Genomic DNA, 16,784 nt, shown 5'->3' on the forward strand with positions numbered 1-16,784 from the left:
AAGAGGTGTTTGTTCTGTGTGCATGTCATTCATGTAGTGTGCACTCCACTGTGTTTCTCCGTAGTGCCTGTGTAATGGGGTTGGGTAAGGCCACAGGGCACTCAGGGCTGCAGAACACTGCCTAGCTTAGCAGTTGGTCTCCACTCTGCAACTATGTCACCTTTAGTGTGTCTGTAGTCACCAGTTCTAATGTGCTATGGACCACCTCATCCTAGCCAGTTACAGCCATAGAGACCCTATTTCCTTATCAGCAAGGGAGTCTGAGGAGCAGACACTATGGACCAGGCCACCCTTAGCCTGTGCAGTGAGTCTGCTTACTTGGCTTCCCCTTCCTCTCCCTTGCTGAGGGACTGGGGCATCTTCAACCCACTCAAGAGCTGGGTAAATATTTGCTGGATGAACGTGCATTTATTGCTACTGGCAGATTACCAGCCCTCCCTAGGGCTTTACAAAGTAAAGGCCATTTGTATCTTTGTTCAAGCAAGGCCAAGCAAACATGAAGCTGGGCAGGGCGCCCTTCCTCTCATGGCTCCCACTGCCATCTGCTCACCTCCAAAAGTGCCTCTGTGTTCCATCACACCTGATGAGACCAGAGCAGGGAACAGTAACCAGGTCCCCTGCAGGGACTGAGGTAGCTCAGAGGCTTTGTGCTCCAAGGCAAGTGTGCTGGAAATGTCCTGCTACACTGTCTGCGTGGTATGAGGCAGCAGGCTGAACAAGGCACAGAGAACAAGCCAGTAAGCAGCACTCCTCCATAGCCCCTGTATCAGGTCCTGTCTCCAGGTTCCTGCTGTGATTTCCCTCAATGATGTGCTGTGACGTGGAAGTGTAAGCTGAAGTAAGCTCTTTGCTACCCAACTTGTTTACTGTCATGGTGTTTTATCACATCCATAGAAACCCTAACTACACACTGGCCTCCATGAGACAGTACTCCAGATGCAGTGAATGGTAGGCCTATGGTGGCTAACAGTGTAGGCATGGAAGAGCTCAAAGCACCTGTGCGTGTTGCTGCTGCGCTAAGCCCAGGCAGTGCTCAGAGCTTCAGGAAGGCAGTGATGTGACATCACTGACCTGTAGTCGCTAAGCTGAGAAGCATGTAAGACAGGACTGGAAATCCACATGGGATCTTGAGCAAGTACACTACAACAAGGCCCCCTGGTGCCTCTTGGGGGCCCTGGCTGAGGCATGGCTAGTGGATCTTGTGTTTGGCTGTCCCAGGTCAGCAGCAATGCCCACCCACTCAGGCAGGTAAGCTGCTTCTGGCTTGAAAACCTTGTGGAAGGGAGAACTGGGCTGGGTAAAGTTAGCCAGGTAAACAGTGTCCCCACCTGTGAGGTAGGCAGCCCAGATCCCAAAGGTACCCAAGGTGATGACAGTGTGGTTGCACTGCATGAGCAATGCAATGTCCTTGGCAGGCGATCCTTGAAGGCCATTGCCAGCAAACACCACGTCCCCTCTGGAGGCGTTGATGTTCTCCCGGCACCAGGCCATACCGTTGCTTGTGACCACAAAAACTGGAGATGAATAGCGTGCTCGGAACCTGTCCAGGGCCTTTTCCAGGTAACCCCGGTCAGCAACCACGCCCTTCCACACCTTAGGCATGACACGCACATAGTCCCCTCGGCGCACATGAACACCCACAAAGGTACTCGGCTGGCTCCCATTCACCCGCAGACTTCGCAGGAAGGCCTGGGCCTCCTCACGCACGTGGTCGTGCAGGGTGAACTCCTTCAGGATCTCTGGGCGCAGGTGGTGGTAGAAGGTCCAGGAGCACGGGTACCCTGTGAAGCGCACATAGTGTCCGGGGATATGGCGGTAGCGCTCCTCCATCCAGTCGTTGAGATGGTATTTCTGCCATGGGATCCTTCTGGCTGTGTGGCTATGCAACACCGGGAGGCTGATCCTGAAGATGGGGGCTAGTGTGCTGTGCATGGTCGCAGGGATGAAGGCTAGCCGTCCATTCATCCTGGCCAGTGCAAACAGCGTGGCATATTCGCCCATCTGGTTCCCCAGCCGGCCTCTGACATTGATGGTGAACATGCCCTCCCGAGGCAGGTGTCTTGGGGGTAAGACCACAAGGGCTGGCGAGGCCCAGGGGGCAGGGACCAGACCCAGGCGTTGGTGGCAGTGGAAGATGGTAGACACCACAAAGATCACAAAGAAGAGGTAGAAGGTGGAGAGGGGTGGGCAGATGGTCCTGAGTCCTTGGAGCACTGTAAGAGAAGACAGGAGTCAGGATGCATGGCAGGGGTCGGAGTCTTTTACCCAGCCCATCTAATTGTCCACGGAGCATGTCGTGGCGGTCTAAGAGCACAGTCACTCAGGAAGTGTTTCTGTCTGGCTCCGAGGCCAGCCTTACCCTTTACTAGCAATAAATAGTAATGGGTCTTACTGTACTTCTCTCAATCTTTTTGTCACCAGTTCAATGAGTATGACTAGGTATAATCACCGAAAATTACCGGTTAACCATCTCTTACCTGATTGCAGCCATTTCCATGATCCTAACAGTTACTTCAGGGAGGACATGAAAACTTGGTGTGCTCCAATAGCCCCTCCCTATTCACAGTTTGACCTTCTAGAGTTCCGATTACTTGGGGCAAGTATAGCTTGAGAATATTAAGTGGGCCTGGAGAGATGGCTCAAGTGGTTAAGAGCACTTGACTGCTCTTCCAGAGGTCGTGAGTTCAATTCCCAACAACCACATGGTGGCTCACAACCATCTATAATGGGATCCGATGTCCTCTTCTGGTGTGTCTGAAGACAGCTATAGTGCACATAAAATAAATAAATAATGCTTTAAGAAAGAAAGAAAGAAAGAGAGAAAGGAAGAAAGGAAGAAAGGAAGGAATGAAGGAAGAGAGTGAAAGAAGGAAAATATTAAGTGGAAATTTCCAGAAGTAAATAATCTATAAGTTCTAAGTTTTGTGCAGAGGGTGATGAACTCTTTTAGCACCCACCCTACCCTACCCCCACCCCAGCTCTGGTGAGTCATCCTTGGTCCAGTGTATCAGGCTGTATGCTCTGCATGCTTTGGTCACTGAGCTGTTATCCGGCCCATTGTGCTCCGACTAGCAAGATGACTCAGCCAGTAGAGGCACTTCCAGGCAAGCCTGATTCCTGAGCTCAATGCCTGGCTGCCACAAAGTGACAAAGTGACGGGGACAATCAGCTCTTGAAAGTTAACTTTCCCTCTGAAGAGATTTGCAGCACTACGCTCCAGTTAACCTTACCTCACTTCATAACGGCTCCAAAGGGCAAGAATAATAATCATAGAGATTTGATACATCAGAGAAGCTCCTTTAAATAGAAAAACTAACAGGGGCTGGCTGTGCAATGATGACCTGCACCTTAATCCCAGCACTCGGGAGGCAGAAACAGGTGGATCTCTGAGTTCAGGGCCAGTCAGAGAGAGTTCTAGGATGGCTAGAGCTACACAGAGAAATCCTGTCTCGAGAAAACACAAACAAAACCAGAGAAACTAGCAGGGTACACCGACTAAAGGGTGCTTCCACCCATCCATGGAGCTCTTATCTTAGCACTGTTATAGTTACTTTGCTCAAGCTGTTTCTTACCATGCTGGATTTATAAGCTCTACAGGAATTTATGGAAATGGAAAAGCATATAGGTCTGTGCACTGCCTATGGTTTCAGATGGCCACTGTGGGCCTGCAGTATACCCACATCACTAATGGCTGTACTTCTAATATCCTCCCATTGTGCCCAGCCCACCAGGAATGACTGCTTATGGTACATGCCAGCTGCTAGTGGGCTAGGAGAACATGGGAGCGGCAAAAGAAAATTTTCCACTTGTGCATTACAGAGTCTGGAACAGGTCATGGTTACACAGATTAGACTTGCCATATGTGGTTTTGCTTCCTGTGGGCTCAGCTTCATTGTTCAGCTTAATCTCTGAACCTCAGTTTCTTCTTTTGTAAGATGAGACTGGCCATTGTACCATGAGCATTGCATTCTCTCATTCTCTGTGTTATAAGAGATTCAAGCTGCCCAGAGCTCCTGACTCTGCAGCTCTGGGTAGACCTGTGCCTGCCAAGAGCAGTCAAATATAGCAAGTGAGACAAGCACCTGCTTCTGGGCCAGGACTCGGGGGATGGGCAATGCCAGCTTCCTGTTTCTGAAACACTATATAATAGTAGGTAGGCCTTATCAGTTTGGCCTTTATATGTAGGTTTGTGTTCAGCCTGTTTTCTGGCAATTGCTTCACTGGGATAGAATTTGCATACCACGAATCCACCCATGGCAGGGCGGTGGTGGCACACACCTTTAATCTCAGCACTTGGGAGGCAGAGGCAGGTGGATTTCTGAGTTCGAGGCCAGCCTGGTCTACAGAGTGAGTTCCAGGACAGCCAGGGCTACACAGAGAAACCCTATCTCCAAAACCAAACCAAAACAAAAAAAGAATCCACCCATGTCGGTGTTCTCCTAGTTCCACCAGTGTGGCCTCTAGTGTGCTCAGAGCTGACTAATACCTGCTTTATCCCAAAGACTGTGCGTCCACAGCCCTGGCTCGGGTCCCGCCTGCTACCTTATTTAGCTAAGCTGGTTTCGTCTCTGTGACTTGCTGAGCCACATGGTTAGTACATGGAAGTGTACAGCATTGGGCCTGGCAACTCCCACTCATTTTCGGCCTGTCACTATGCTAGCTTATATGGGTTACTTTCTTTCCTGCCTGTTATGGACAATTCTGTTATGGCATCACGTGGATGTTTTTTGGTTCCCTTGAGCACCTGTCTGGGGTGGCACTGCTGGGTCGAATGTGGCCCTATGGTTGCTGGTTTCAGGAAGCACCAGCAGTGTGTTAAAGTCCCATTTCTTCATGTGCTTTCCTTTGCTGTTGACTGGCTGTGGTGGGCACCGTGCAGTGCACCCTCACCGAGGAGACCATGGTTGTAACCTGCAGGCTCTGCCTTGGCATGCTGGACTTGTGTGGACTCTGATATGCACAACTCATCTATGCTGGTTAGTTTTTCTCATCAATGTGACATAAGTTACTCAGGACCTTTCCGACTGAGAAAACACCTCCATCAGATGGCCTGCGGGAGAATTTATAGGGGCATTTTCCTGATTAATTATTATGGGAGGTCTGACCTCACCATGGGCAGTGCTACCTCTGGGCAGGTGGTCCTGGATTATAGAAGAGCAAACCACAGAAAGCAAGCCACTAAACAGCACTGCTCCATGGGCTTCACTTTAGTCTCTGCCTCCAAGTTCCTGCCTTGAACTCCTGTTCTGTCTTCCATTTATGATGGGCTGTAAACTTCAAGCTAAAATAAATCCTTTCCTCTCCAAGTTGATTTTGGTCATGATGTTTATCACAGCAGCAGAAAAAAGACTAAGGACAGGGTGAGCAACCTCTTCCACTCTTAAGAGTCTCTTTATGCACCCAGACTCCAGCTCTCTCAGGGCCCTGCAAAGTCTTCAGGTGCCTGCCCCACCATACTGATATCTGCCCCACCATACTGATATCAGCTCTCTCCTGTGATTCTCTGTATCCCAGGACCTTAGTTTATTGGTAACCTGACCACTTCTAGAAGTCTGAACATTCTTGGAGTTTAACTAGGGTTCCCAGAAAAGCCTGGCAACTGACTACAGGACACAGCACATCACACATACCAGGTCTCACGGAAATACAACTCTGGCACTGCACTGCTTCATCTGCTGCAAAGCAAATCCATCCTCCCCTACCCCAGCTCCTTCTTTTCTCATCCCAGTCATTTTCTTTTGTCTCCTGTCTCTCCACCCAACTCAAAGCGGATCTCCCAGCACAGCCAGAGCACCATGGAGCAGAGTTAGGCCAGAGAACCCGGGCAGAGAGGAGAAAGGGCTCAAGACAGCGTGCAGCTCCGGGAGAGGGACTGGACCTCCTGGTAAAGTGGACCTCTTGGAACATTTCCTGGTAAAGGCAGCTGCTTAGGGAAGTGCCCGTTGCTGCCATCTTGAGGTGAGGCCTAGCCTTCATCCGGCTATGCCAAGAGCGCCCTCTGGAGGCTGTTCCACCACAAGGCGTGGAAGACCCACAGAGTGGAGGCTGTGCTACCCACCTCCTTGGCCTGAGGCTGCAGAGACCCTCCACCAGAGTTACTGTGGACAGCAAACAGGCTTGAGCTCTCCCGAAGCCAGGCCCTGCGAGGGTTAAGGTCTTGATACTTGGGGAGCTCCATAGCACCCATGAATTGAGAACCAGCCACTTCCTGGGTGGGCTTGGCTTTCACACAACGGATGCCTTCTGGAGGTAATCCCTCCAACCAGCTCAGGCACCCAGAACAGTGAGGAGGAAAGCGTCCTCTGTAGACAGTCTAGGGACTTACCACACTAGGCAGGCAGAATCCCGCACAGACCCAGACCTTCTCTGGATGGCCTAAAGCCACAGCACCTTTCTGCTCCACAGCGAGCCATTCTGTTGTCTGCAGAACAGACCAGCTTCCTGTCTTTCTGTCTAGAAGGTGGCCTGATAGTGCCAAGGCTGGGGCAGACCTGGGAGGTCCCATATGTCACCCTATGGCTCACACTGCCCTTGTGAGGTTCTCGGATGTGGGATCTGTTGGCCTGAGCCTTCTCCTAAAGCTTACTTCTCCGGCATCTGTGGGTCTTGTAGCTCTCATTTGTCCCTGTCCCTGCTCCTTAAGATCCTCAAGTGTCACCTGGCAGTATAGAGGGATCTCTTACTCCCAGGGCCCCAGGTCCCCAAGTCTTGTCCTGGGTGGGTTCTACACACTGACAAGACAGTAGCTGTGAATGGAATGGGCACTCAAGAAAAAAACCACACATACTCCTGCCTTGCTCAGAGGGAAGCCACAACGCTCAGATATTCAGAACACAACAGTTGTGTAAGTGCTTCAGGCCTTATCCACCAGTCTGGGGTAGGGCAGGGGTGCTGCCTTTGGCCTTTGCTACCTTCTTTTCCTCCCCAAGTTCAACCAGATTGAAAGTATTCTCCACTGCCCTCCTTGCAGACAGCACTGGCCTCTGGTTTCCTCTGCAGCTGGTCTAGGGCTGGGAATTTTAGAGCTTGAAAGCAATTGACCTTAACACTGAGTTAACACACGAGGGGCAGGAGGCTGCAGGACAGGGAGGGGCTGGCTGACTTGGGGTCAGTCAAAAGCAGGAGCTAGCAAGCTAAACTCCCGAGGTAAGAGGGGCTGTGGCAAGTGGGAACAGGCTGGGACCCCAATCCAAGGACCCCCAGCTGCAGCTGTACCCCTACCTGCTTGGCTCCTTCTGGGCCAGCTTGTTCTGGGCCACCAGGCTGCAAGCCTGCTGGGGGCGACAGTGCTCCTGTTCCACGCAGTCTCGGGTGGCATGGCTGGCAAGGGTCCCTGTGGGAAAGCATTGCTGCTGTTGGCTAGGGTTTGGGGCGGGCAGTAGCGTTGGATTCTGCAGGCTCTGCTTTCAGCTCCCGCCCAGAACCCCCACTAGCCTGGGCCTGAGAACAGCCATTCTCACGCCTCCCGAGAGCCCACCAAGTGTTGCTCCTACAGAACAGTGTGGGGATGCCGGACTACAGGAAATTCTTTTCTTCTCCAGGCAGGTTTGATCAATGGCTGGGCCCTAACAACCAGGTAGGAGGTGCATGCTTCTGAGGGGCAGCAGGTGGGGTCCCTTATAGATCCCACTGGCCCAGCAAGGCTATAGGCCTACAGAGTTTGGCTGGGCCTGCCACTGAGATGTAGAAATGCTGTAGGCCCAAATGGGCAGGGGCTAGTTTCTACCTACCCCCCCCCCCAAAAAAAAAACCAGAGAATTCACAGCCTGGTACTTAACAGTGTTAAGAGACAGAAGGTGGGACCCTGAAATTACTTAGCAAGAAAGGTGGCTGGGGGTGGGGATGGGGGCTCATCAATGCTACCCATCATTATGGGTGCATAATGGCTCCAGACTCCTAGGGGCAGGGACCACGCCTATGGATTGGGCAAGGGAGGCACCCTGCATGGGAAATGTCAGTGGAGCACAGGGCTGTGAAGTTCAGAGGTAAGGGTACATGCACGGGGCTCAGGAAAGTCTCAAGATCCCCAGCCCTACGGGGGAGGGGGAATTGGGAGCCTTAGTCCTCTGGCTCCTAACACTCCCTGGGCTCTATATTTCTGGTTTCTAAGTGCCTTGGCATCAGGCACACACCTTATGCCACCTCCTGTTATTTTTCTTTCCTCCCATATTATCTATACCCCAGTATCAGCTCCCCCATCTGCTCTGAGGGGGGTGCTGAGCGCTGTGGGGAGTGTAGGAATTTAGATCCAGGTCTGAGATTTGGGGTGGTAGGTGGGGCCACCTCCCAGCAAGTTCCAGAAATGTAAGTGCAGGGTCCCAAAAGGTTCCTTTAGAGCCCTAAAGGAAGGCCAGACTCTGCCTTTCCAGTACCTGAGGGGTCTGCTTTCCAACTCCAAGGAGTTGTTGGTTTCCAGCTCCACCACCACAACCTTCCCTCAGCTCTCTTCTCTGGCTATACACCTGGAGGGGAAAGGGTTAAGGGTGGAGGGCTGGCCAGTGCTTTTTGGCAATAATTCCCCTTCCGTGCCCTGGGTGTGGAGAACAAGGTTAGAACCCCATGTGGGAAAGGCTTCCACTCTGACCCACGTGGGCCAAGGCCTCCTCTTCTGATATCCTGCCAGGGAGCACCAGCTCTCCTCTCCCTCTTGAGCCTCTTCCTGTCCTGCCCCTGGGCTTTCATGCCTGTCTCTGAGCCTACCTGCTCATCCCTCCCAGCCCCAGAGAATCCTAGCCTCATGCCATCCAACTACCCATCCCGGACGTTCTGTCCTCTGCTCTGCCCTGTCTAGCCCTCTGGCTTTCCCCGGGATCTGTGTTGGGTTCTGCTCCTCTTCTCTGTGTGCTTCTTCCCTCAGCCACTCTCCTCTATCTCCTCCTTGACTCGCTCTCCTAGGTTTTCACATCTATTGGTCCTGCTGGCTCCTCATCTACCCTCACCCTCTCCTCAGGGCCTCTACCCCTCGACACTGATGGATAACTTTGGGGTGTTAAGCTCTGGATTAGTTCAGGCAAAATTCTCGATTTTGCTTGCGTTCTTTCCCTCTGGGTTATATAAACAGTAATTCTCCCCAGATGGAACTATTTTCCTCGCTTCAAGGCAGCTGGGGAGGGGGCTCAGGCAGGACCTGGAGGAATGCAGGGTCCAGAGGAATCCTCAGCAGGGTGGAGACCGACTGACTCCATCTGCCACCTCTATCTACAGGTGCTGGCTCTGCTGTGACCACGCCCGTTGCCCTCAGCCTCTTGCTCCTCCTTAGCCAGGCCTCCTCAGACCCATGCTATGACTCAGGAGGACGTCCTCGCTTTTGCCTCCCTCCAGTGATCCAGTTGGTTGGCAAGGCAGCAGCCCCCTGCTCTCACACCTGTGCTCTTCCTGCACCCAGCTCTGGCCCTGCCTGCAATGGTAGTCTGACCCTGGACCTGGACGGTTCCTTCCTCTTGACATCTGTCACCCTGCGTTTCTGCACTGCAGGACCTCCAGCCCTGGTTCTTTCTGCTGCCTGGGCCATTGGGGGCCCCTGGAGACCACTATGGCGCAGGCCTGCCTGGCCTGGGGCTCTGGGAGGCCCCAAGAAGGTAATCTTTCACTCCCCACCAGGCCCCAAGACCAGGATAGTGGCCAGCTACCTCCGTGTGCAGTTTGGGGGAAAAGCAGGGCTTGTGACCACTGGAGTAAGAGGCCGCTGCCAGTGCCACGGCCACGCTGCCCGCTGTGCCACTCGGGCCCAGCCTCCACGCTGCCGCTGCCGCCACCACACCACTGGCCCAGGGTGTGAGAGCTGTCGCCCATCCCATCGAGACTGGCCCTGGCGACCTGCCACACCCCAGCATCCTCATCCATGCTTGCGTAAGTCTTGGGTCTTGGCCCCCAGGACAATATGCATTGCCCCCTTGTCCCAAAGCATGCAGAGTGCTCGCTTCCTTCAGAAATGCCTTTCCTTGCTTGCTCTCACAGTGTGCTATGGTCTGGTTCTCTTTCCTTGTTTGCCAAGCATGTCAGACACACAGAGAAACACACACACACACATATACACACACACAGAGGAAACCCTCTGTCAGGGACTCCACCCACCAGATGTAACCAGTGGGCACACCAAAGCAGTCCTGGGCAGATCATATCCCAGGATCTGGTGTGGCAGTGGGTTTGGGTAAGGGCACAGGCAGACATACTTCCTGACTCCTGGGAGAGCCGGCACAGGGAATAGTTAACCATAAAACATTCTGATGGACCACCAGCTGCCAGCCTACTGTCTGGATGAGGAGACTGTAGTCATCATCCACTAACACAAAGCTATGTGACCTGCTATGACTCTCTGCCCAGTTCCCAGTGGATGCTGCCATATTAGGTGACCCTAAACACAATTAGGAGCAGCTTTAGCAGATGGCGTGGTCCAGTTTCAATTCCTCTGTTCACAGTTGTGTGGTCTCAGGCTAGAGAGCTGACCTCTCTACCTGTTTTCTTATGCTGTAAAGTGATAAGAACACTGTCCTTAAGGCTGCAGAGAATCCAGGGAGGCAGAGCCCTGAGAACAGAGCCCTGCCATTGAGCACCCACCATGATGACAATCCTAGGCAGAAAGGAGCTTGGCAGGATGCAGAGCTGAGCTGATTCTTAGATACTTGTCACCCCCAAAAGGCATTCTGGCCTCCAGAACCACCTCTGGCTATGACCTTGGAAGGAAGTCTAAATACCTTCAGGCCTGTGGACAATTAATCTACTGACAGACAGATGCAGACAGGCACACATTCCTCAGCTTTCAGGGAAACCAGTGTCCCCCCACCACCCAAGGGATCAGCAGAGGAAACTCACGTGTCCTGACGCTGGGGCAGGCTTCATGCAGGACTTGGACAGGGTCTGGGTGCTAGGGAGGCTGTATGCCTGAGTATGACCACAGCTACCCACAGTAAGACAAGTGCAGCCCTGGGGACCTGGATGAGAGGCAGTGACATGCTCCTGTGGCTTTACAGAGAGGTAGCTTGACTATCCCCTGCCTGTCAGGTTGTTTCAGAAGGGGACATGAGGCAAAGCAATTACCCTACTCTGGGTCAGAAAGGAGCTACAGTCTGCATCTGTACAGAGGCACTGGAGCAACCCTGCCACTCAGAACCACCCAAATCCTGGGAGACAGCAGAGAGCCTCCCCGGACAGGGAGCAGCTGAGGCTCCGGGGAGGGACTCATCTTCTCAAGAACATACAGCTTCCTCTACCCTTACCACATGACTCCTCCGCTCTGCTCTGCTCTGCTCCAGGGGGCTACCAGGTCAGGCTCTCGGCCTCTAAGTCAAGTCTTTTCATAGAGTGACCAGGTCTTCTGCTTAACATCTCTCTGGAATTCCTGGTAGAAGTACAGGACCTCAGGCCTGGGGATGTTAGATGAGTCCTTGACTTATGTGAGTGGGTTTTTGTTGTTTGTTTTAGGGTTTTCTTTTCTTTTCTCTTCTTTTTTTCACAATATCTCACCACGCAGTCTTCACTCCCTGGAACTCACTATATAGAGCAGGCTAGCCTTGAACTCAGAGATCCACCTGCCTTTGCCTCCTGAGTGCTGGGATTAAAAGTGTGCCTACCATGCACAGCAGTTTATGTGGTTTCCAAGAATGCGCCAGGCATGGTAGGCTCTCCTTTCCATCAGTACTCAGGAGACGGAAGCGAGTTCTAGGTTGGTCGGGGCTTCACGAGGAAGGAGCTCCTTCCTGAGCTGGTTCTCCCCCACCAAACAAACAGATAGATGGAGTTTCCTAGTGTTTCTGATAAGCAGTGGGTGTGGGAGGCACAGTCGCTTCCCAGGGAGAGCTGTGTTACCTGTTTCACACCCAGGAGGTTAGGAATGGACATGGGTAATATCCTAGTGGCCTTTGCGCCACACCAAGTCCTCCCCACACCCTCATCTTGGCCTTGTTTTCCCATTAAATCTTTATGAAAGATGTCACTCTTGTACTTACAAGGAGTTTCCATGTCTTAAGCTGTTTTGCACACAGGATTGAGTGCATTGTCACCAGGAAACGTCACCAAATTGTGCTGTGCATAATTAACTATGCCTAAAATAAACTCCTTGGGGGTCAGACTCTCAGTTTGAACCAACACCAGCTAGAGTCACGGTGAACAGAACTATCTTCTTCCCCCCATGGATTGTTACCCTGTTGGCTGTGGTGGTCAAAGAGACCCCTGCAGTGTGGGTTAGACAGTTACTGCCTTCAGGAATCTAAGAGATTCTCTCAGGGGAGTGCACAGATTCGATGAGCCTGGGGTCCCTGTGGGAGCTCACAGGGTGCTGATACAGCTCTGATGTTGCTCCTGGCTCCCTCCAGGGTGTGCTGCCCTGGGCAGATGTCTTCACCTCTAGGTCTCATTTCCCCACCTATGGATGGGGATGGGGAGGTCCTGAATGGCACACACTAGGTCCATGGTGCCTAGTGCACAGGAGCACTATGGGCCTAGAGCATGCTCTGGGCTAAGCGTGTTTATCTTAGGCTCCTTGGAAGTAAACAGAGCAAATGCCAGCCTGCAGTCTATAGAGGTACAGAGCTATAGGATAGAGTGGTCCCCTTTGCTCAGAGGCAGGGATTGCCCCAGCTCAGCCCATTCTTTCAGCACGATGACTTCTCAGGAGGGTCACTGACTCACTGGGAACCCTTGGGATACCACCGTTTACCCTGAGAACTAAGAGATCCTGGGAACGAGTCTCTAACACCATGGACCTACCATCTTTCCTGAGAACAGGATGGATGGCAGGAGGAAAGCCAGGGATGGGGGACGGATCTAGCCCTAATGTGTCGCTTGGGTGACAGTTTCTGACCCCATCTTGTTCCCAGCCTGTTCCTGCAATCAGCATGCCCGACGTTGCCGATTCAACTCTGAGCTATTCAGGTTGTCAGGTGGCCGCAGTGGGGGTGTGTGTGAGCGATGCCGCCACCACACAGCTGGGAGGCACTGCCACTACTGCCAGCCAGGGTTCTGGAGGGACCCGAGCCAGCCCATCACTAGTCACAAGGCATGCAGGGGTGAGTGTGGTCTGAAGCCAAGCCAAAGGGGAAAGGACAGAGCTAGGATTCTGTAATGGCAGGCAGAGAGGTGGGTGTGAAGGAGGCAGCTAGGGTTTAGATTGTCAAGTTTGGGGAATGGGACATGGATTTTGTAGGGAGCCTATTGGCCCACGTAATTCATTCATTTTATCATGAAGCCTGCCAGTGCCACCCAATTGGAGCAACAGGAGGGATGTGCAACCAGACCAGTGGCCAGTGCTCCTGCAAGTTAGGGGTCACAGGCCTGACATGCAATCATTGTGGTCCTGGGTACCAGCAGAGCCGCTCACCCAGGATGCCCTGCCAACGTGAGTCCTAGAGCACATGAAGTCATAAGTCCTGAACTCGGGTGGAGGGAGATGGCATCCAGGTGTCAGGGCACAACTGAAGTGTGTGGCTTTGGCTTTTGGATGGCAGTGGATGAACTCTGAATCTTCCGAGAATTCGGGTGGGAAACTATGGACTCTTCCATCTTGGAAAGAAGGCCAAGGTTTTGGACTCCTTGTTCTTAAGAGGGAAGGGGTGGATCCTGGGGAGGGAACAAGATGGTTGTACCCCTGAGAGTTGCATGCCTGGATTCCTAGTGCTGATTCCTAGAGTTTAAGTTGCATTTCTCCTCTGGTCTGACAGGAATTCCAGAGGCAACGACTACCCCTGCTACTACCCTTGTTGCATCTCAATCAGGTAAGAGGTTGGCACAGACATTCCCAGCAGTAAACATGGTCTGGGATGGGATGACCAGGAGGTCCAGAGGGTACCCAGCCTGTCTTTGTTGGGTTTTGGTTTGGTTTAGTCTGGTCTGGTCTTGTTTGTTTGTTTGTTTGTTTTGGGGGGGTTTTGAGACAGGGTTTTTCTGGGTAGCCCTGGTGGAACTTGGTCTGTAGACCAGGCTAGCCTTGAACTCAGAGACTGGCCTGCCTTTGCCTCCCAAGTACTGGGATCAAAGGTGTGTGCCACCATGACTGGCCTCCAGCCCTTCTTGGGGGTGCAGACAATTCAGTGTCTGTGGCAACAGGGAGGGGAGATAGGCTGTGGTCCAGGCCATGGGAGCCCATTGCAGAGAGCATGACCCTCTCCAGACCCACAGTGTCAAGGCTATTGCAATGTCTCCGTCAACAGTGTGCACATGAGCCTTCAGAGGTACTGTCAGCAGGATTATGGTAAGTGAGAGAGGAAAACAGGCCTGCCCTCTCCCCATCCTTCCATTTCCTTATTATAAATGGGAAAGGATGCTAGACCCCAAAGGACTGTTCTTCACCAGGATGAATGAGACAGGACAGCAGACAATGCAGGGCGACAGTGGGAGGAACCCCCCTGCTTCCTGCATCTTCTGGTCCTCCATACTCTCGTACTTGCTGTGCACCCTGTCCTTTAGCCTGATCTCTCTGGGAACTGGAAGGAGAAGAGGAGGAGTGGAGATGAAGAAAAGGCCTTGTCATATCCCGTGTTCTCTCCAGTCTCAAGTCTGAGCCTTTGCCTCCCTCCCCATCCATGCACAGCAGCACCCAATCCTGAGGCCCATGAGCTCCACTCTCAGATACTCAGGGGTCAGGCCTAGCCAGAAAAGTACAAAGCACTCCTGGTCACCTCTTTCTGTCCCAGAGTATGGGCTGCTCTGCCCTCAGGATCATCAGCTGACTTCAGTGTCACATGCCTTTGAGGTGGGGCTTTTCCCATCCTCAGATCCACAGATCTGCCTTGCTAGCCAGTGCCTAGCCCCAAGGTCTTCCTGGCCCTCCCCAACACAGCACTGATTCATAGTATCATGCCATCAGTCAAGTCTCAGGCCTTTGCACTCAATTCATTCTTTGGACAGCCAGTTCACCCCAGAGCCTTTCCGACAAGGCCCACCTCCTGAGGCTCCCACTCTTGGGAACCTCACTGTGTAACACTAAAAGCTCTGGATTTAGCTTAGCATGCTGGGGCAGGCTCAAAATCTCCAGTTCCCAGGAGGCTGAGGCAGAAGGACTGCAATGAGTTCTGGATCTGCCTAGGCTACAGAGTAAGTTCTAGACCAGCTACAACATTTTAGTGGGATCTTGTTGCCAAAAAAGTAACCCTGGAATCTTGAGGCTACTGCTAATAGTAACATGACTCCCAAGACTTCCAGCCAGCATTATCTGAAGCCCTTAGGAGGCACTTCCTGACTGATCTCTGCTGAGCATCACTCTGAATCTCTGCCTCCCTCACCCTTCTTATTAACCACAACCCTGAAACCCTGCTTCACATACTCTTCCTGATTCCAATTTTGGACACCGCCCCCCACCAATTTCCCACCCTTCACTCCCAGGTCCTGCAACTCACATGGCCCTTACAACCATGATCCTGAATTTCTCTCCCCCCACCCCCGCACCCACTTCACATATCACTGGCGTCTACCATCCTAGACCACGGCATATGTTCTTCCCTATTTTGATCCTGGCCTCCCTTTTGTACTTCTAGACCGGTGGTTCTCTACCTTCCAAATGTAGTTCCTCCTGTCATGGTGACCCCTTGACCACAAATTTATTCTCGTTGCTACTTCATAGCTGTAATTTGGCTACTGTTATGAATCGCGACGTAAATAGCTGTTTTTCTGATGGTCCAAGGAGGCCACTGTGAAAAAGATGGGCAGTCCCTCGAGGGGCTCACAACCCACAAGTTGAGAACCACCTAGTTAGCCCCTTGCTTACCCCTTCCCGCCCCTGCATAGTGGAGTCATCTCCTTTAGGCCTGCCCTCACTCCTCAGGGCCAGCCTCCCACTTGCCTGACATGGTGTCTTCCCTCAGTTCTGCACGCCCAGGTTGCAGAGTCCGCACAGGTTTCAGCGTGGTCGTCCTCGTCGTCGTCCTCCTCCTCGTCGTCGCCGCTGTCTGAGGCGGTAGGCCCCGATTGGTGGCGGCTGGCCGTACACGTGCTGGCCGTGTTCAAACAGCGTGCGTGGCCCGTGCGCCGCGGCGGCCAGGAGGCCTGGGTGCCCCGTGCCGACCTGGCCTGCGGCTGCCTGCGCCTGCGCCCTGGCGCTGACTACCTCTTGCTGGGCAGCGCCACGGAGGACCACGGCGACCCTGCGCGCCTCATCCTGAACCGCCACGGCCTCGCTCTGCCCTGGAGGCCACGGTGGGCCCGGCCGCTGCGGCGGCTGCAACAGAAGGAGCGCGGTGGCGCCTGCCGAAGCCTGCGGCCACCCACACCAGGCCCTGAGCCCAGGAACTAAAGTGAGCTACTGTGTAAGGTGTGAGTGAGCAGAGCCAATGAGAAGCTGCAGTGCCTGTGACGCCACTCCGCCGCATGTGCCTCTGCCAACCTTGGGATCGGAAGTGACCGCTCTGGCCTGTGAGCCTTATAGGTTGTCACAATAAAGTCTCATGTCCTGTGGAATTGTGTCTACAGACTCTCACCCCTACCCCTAATCGGTGTTGGGAGAGTCTTTTCCAAGGCAACCGGGGGAGAAAAAAAAGGCCTTGCTATTCCAAGCATAAATTCTAAATAAGTTACCTGGGAGAAAGTGACCAGTGTACTTGGAAGTGAAAGGACTCCGGTGGAGTCACTGGGTCCTAGTTAGATTGTGTTGCTTGGTGATTAGTCAAAAGACAAAAGAGTAGGTATGGCTGGAAAAGGCAAGAAATTTGAGAAAGGTGCCCAGTAGTCTTTGATCCAAAAAATTTGACATTTAGATACTTTATTATTCTGATGGGAGGGGGGAGCAGGGGGGAGCTTCGAATATCATCTAGTCTTGAAATATAGTCTAGATAATGCCATGGTGGCCCACTTCTCAG

The 16,784-nt window shown here is 52.8% G+C and overlaps 2 protein-coding genes across 5 annotated transcripts; one reads left to right on the forward strand and one right to left on the reverse strand.

The window, feature by feature from the left end:
- Positions 1-388: 388 nt before the first annotated feature.
- Positions 389-16,209, reverse strand: LOC116102218 (galactoside 2-alpha-L-fucosyltransferase 3). 3 transcript variants are annotated; one of them, XM_031386648.1, is made up of 5 exons: positions 15,773-16,209; positions 10,813-10,931; positions 8,373-8,462; positions 7,222-7,333; positions 389-2,213 (listed from the first exon to the last, which is right to left on the reverse strand). In XM_031386648.1, the coding sequence occupies exons 1-5, from the start codon at positions 15,777-15,779 to the stop codon at positions 1,141-1,143; spliced, it is 1,401 nt and encodes a 466-aa protein (XP_031242508.1). In that variant the 5' UTR covers positions 15,780-16,209; the 3' UTR covers positions 389-1,140. The 3 variants fall into 3 exon arrangements, with proteins under 3 accessions (XP_031242508.1, XP_031242509.1, XP_031242510.1); XM_031386649.1 differs by lacking the exons at positions 7,222-7,333; positions 8,373-8,462; positions 10,813-10,931; XM_031386650.1 differs by lacking the exons at positions 7,222-7,333; positions 8,373-8,462; positions 10,813-10,931; positions 15,773-16,209 and adding an exon at positions 2,478-2,649.
- Ntn5 (netrin 5) lies at positions 7,943-16,386 on the forward strand. 2 transcript variants are annotated; one of them, XM_031386646.1, is made up of 7 exons: positions 7,943-7,985; positions 9,205-9,849; positions 12,816-13,004; positions 13,184-13,333; positions 13,656-13,709; positions 14,105-14,185; positions 15,795-16,386. In XM_031386646.1, the coding sequence occupies exons 1-7, from the start codon at positions 7,952-7,954 to the stop codon at positions 16,220-16,222; spliced, it is 1,581 nt and encodes a 526-aa protein (XP_031242506.1). In that variant the 5' UTR covers positions 7,943-7,951; the 3' UTR covers positions 16,223-16,386. The 2 variants fall into 2 exon arrangements, with proteins under 2 accessions (XP_031242506.1, XP_031242507.1); XM_031386647.1 differs by lacking the exon at positions 12,816-13,004.
- Positions 16,387-16,784: the final 398 nt, after the last annotated feature.

Source organism: Mastomys coucha, unplaced genomic scaffold (assembly GCF_008632895.1).
Source record: "Mastomys coucha isolate ucsf_1 unplaced genomic scaffold, UCSF_Mcou_1 pScaffold21, whole genome shotgun sequence".
NCBI lineage: Eukaryota > Metazoa > Chordata > Mammalia > Rodentia > Muridae > Mastomys > Mastomys coucha.

Bases quoted from the DNA above. Each gene is read 5' to 3' on its own strand.
- Ntn5 (XM_031386646.1), top strand. From the start codon at position 7,952: ATGTCAGTGGAGCACAGGGCTGTGAAGTTCAGAG. The intron at 7,986-9,204 runs GTAAGGGTACAT...CTCTATCTACAG, and splicing joins CAGGGCTGTGAAGTTCAGAG to GTGCTGGCTCTGCTGTGACC. The intron at 13,334-13,655 runs GTGAGTCCTAGA...CTGGTCTGACAG, and splicing joins ACCCAGGATGCCCTGCCAAC to GAATTCCAGAGGCAACGACT.
- LOC116102218 (XM_031386648.1), bottom strand. The intron at 8,463-10,812 runs GTGAGTTTCCTC...TTTCCCCTCCAG, and splicing joins CTGCCCCAGCGTCAGGACAC to GTGTATAGCCAGAGAAGAGA. The intron at 7,334-8,372 runs GTACTGGAAAGG...GCTTTCCCACAG, and splicing joins TTGGAAAGCAGACCCCTCAG to GGACCCTTGCCAGCCATGCC.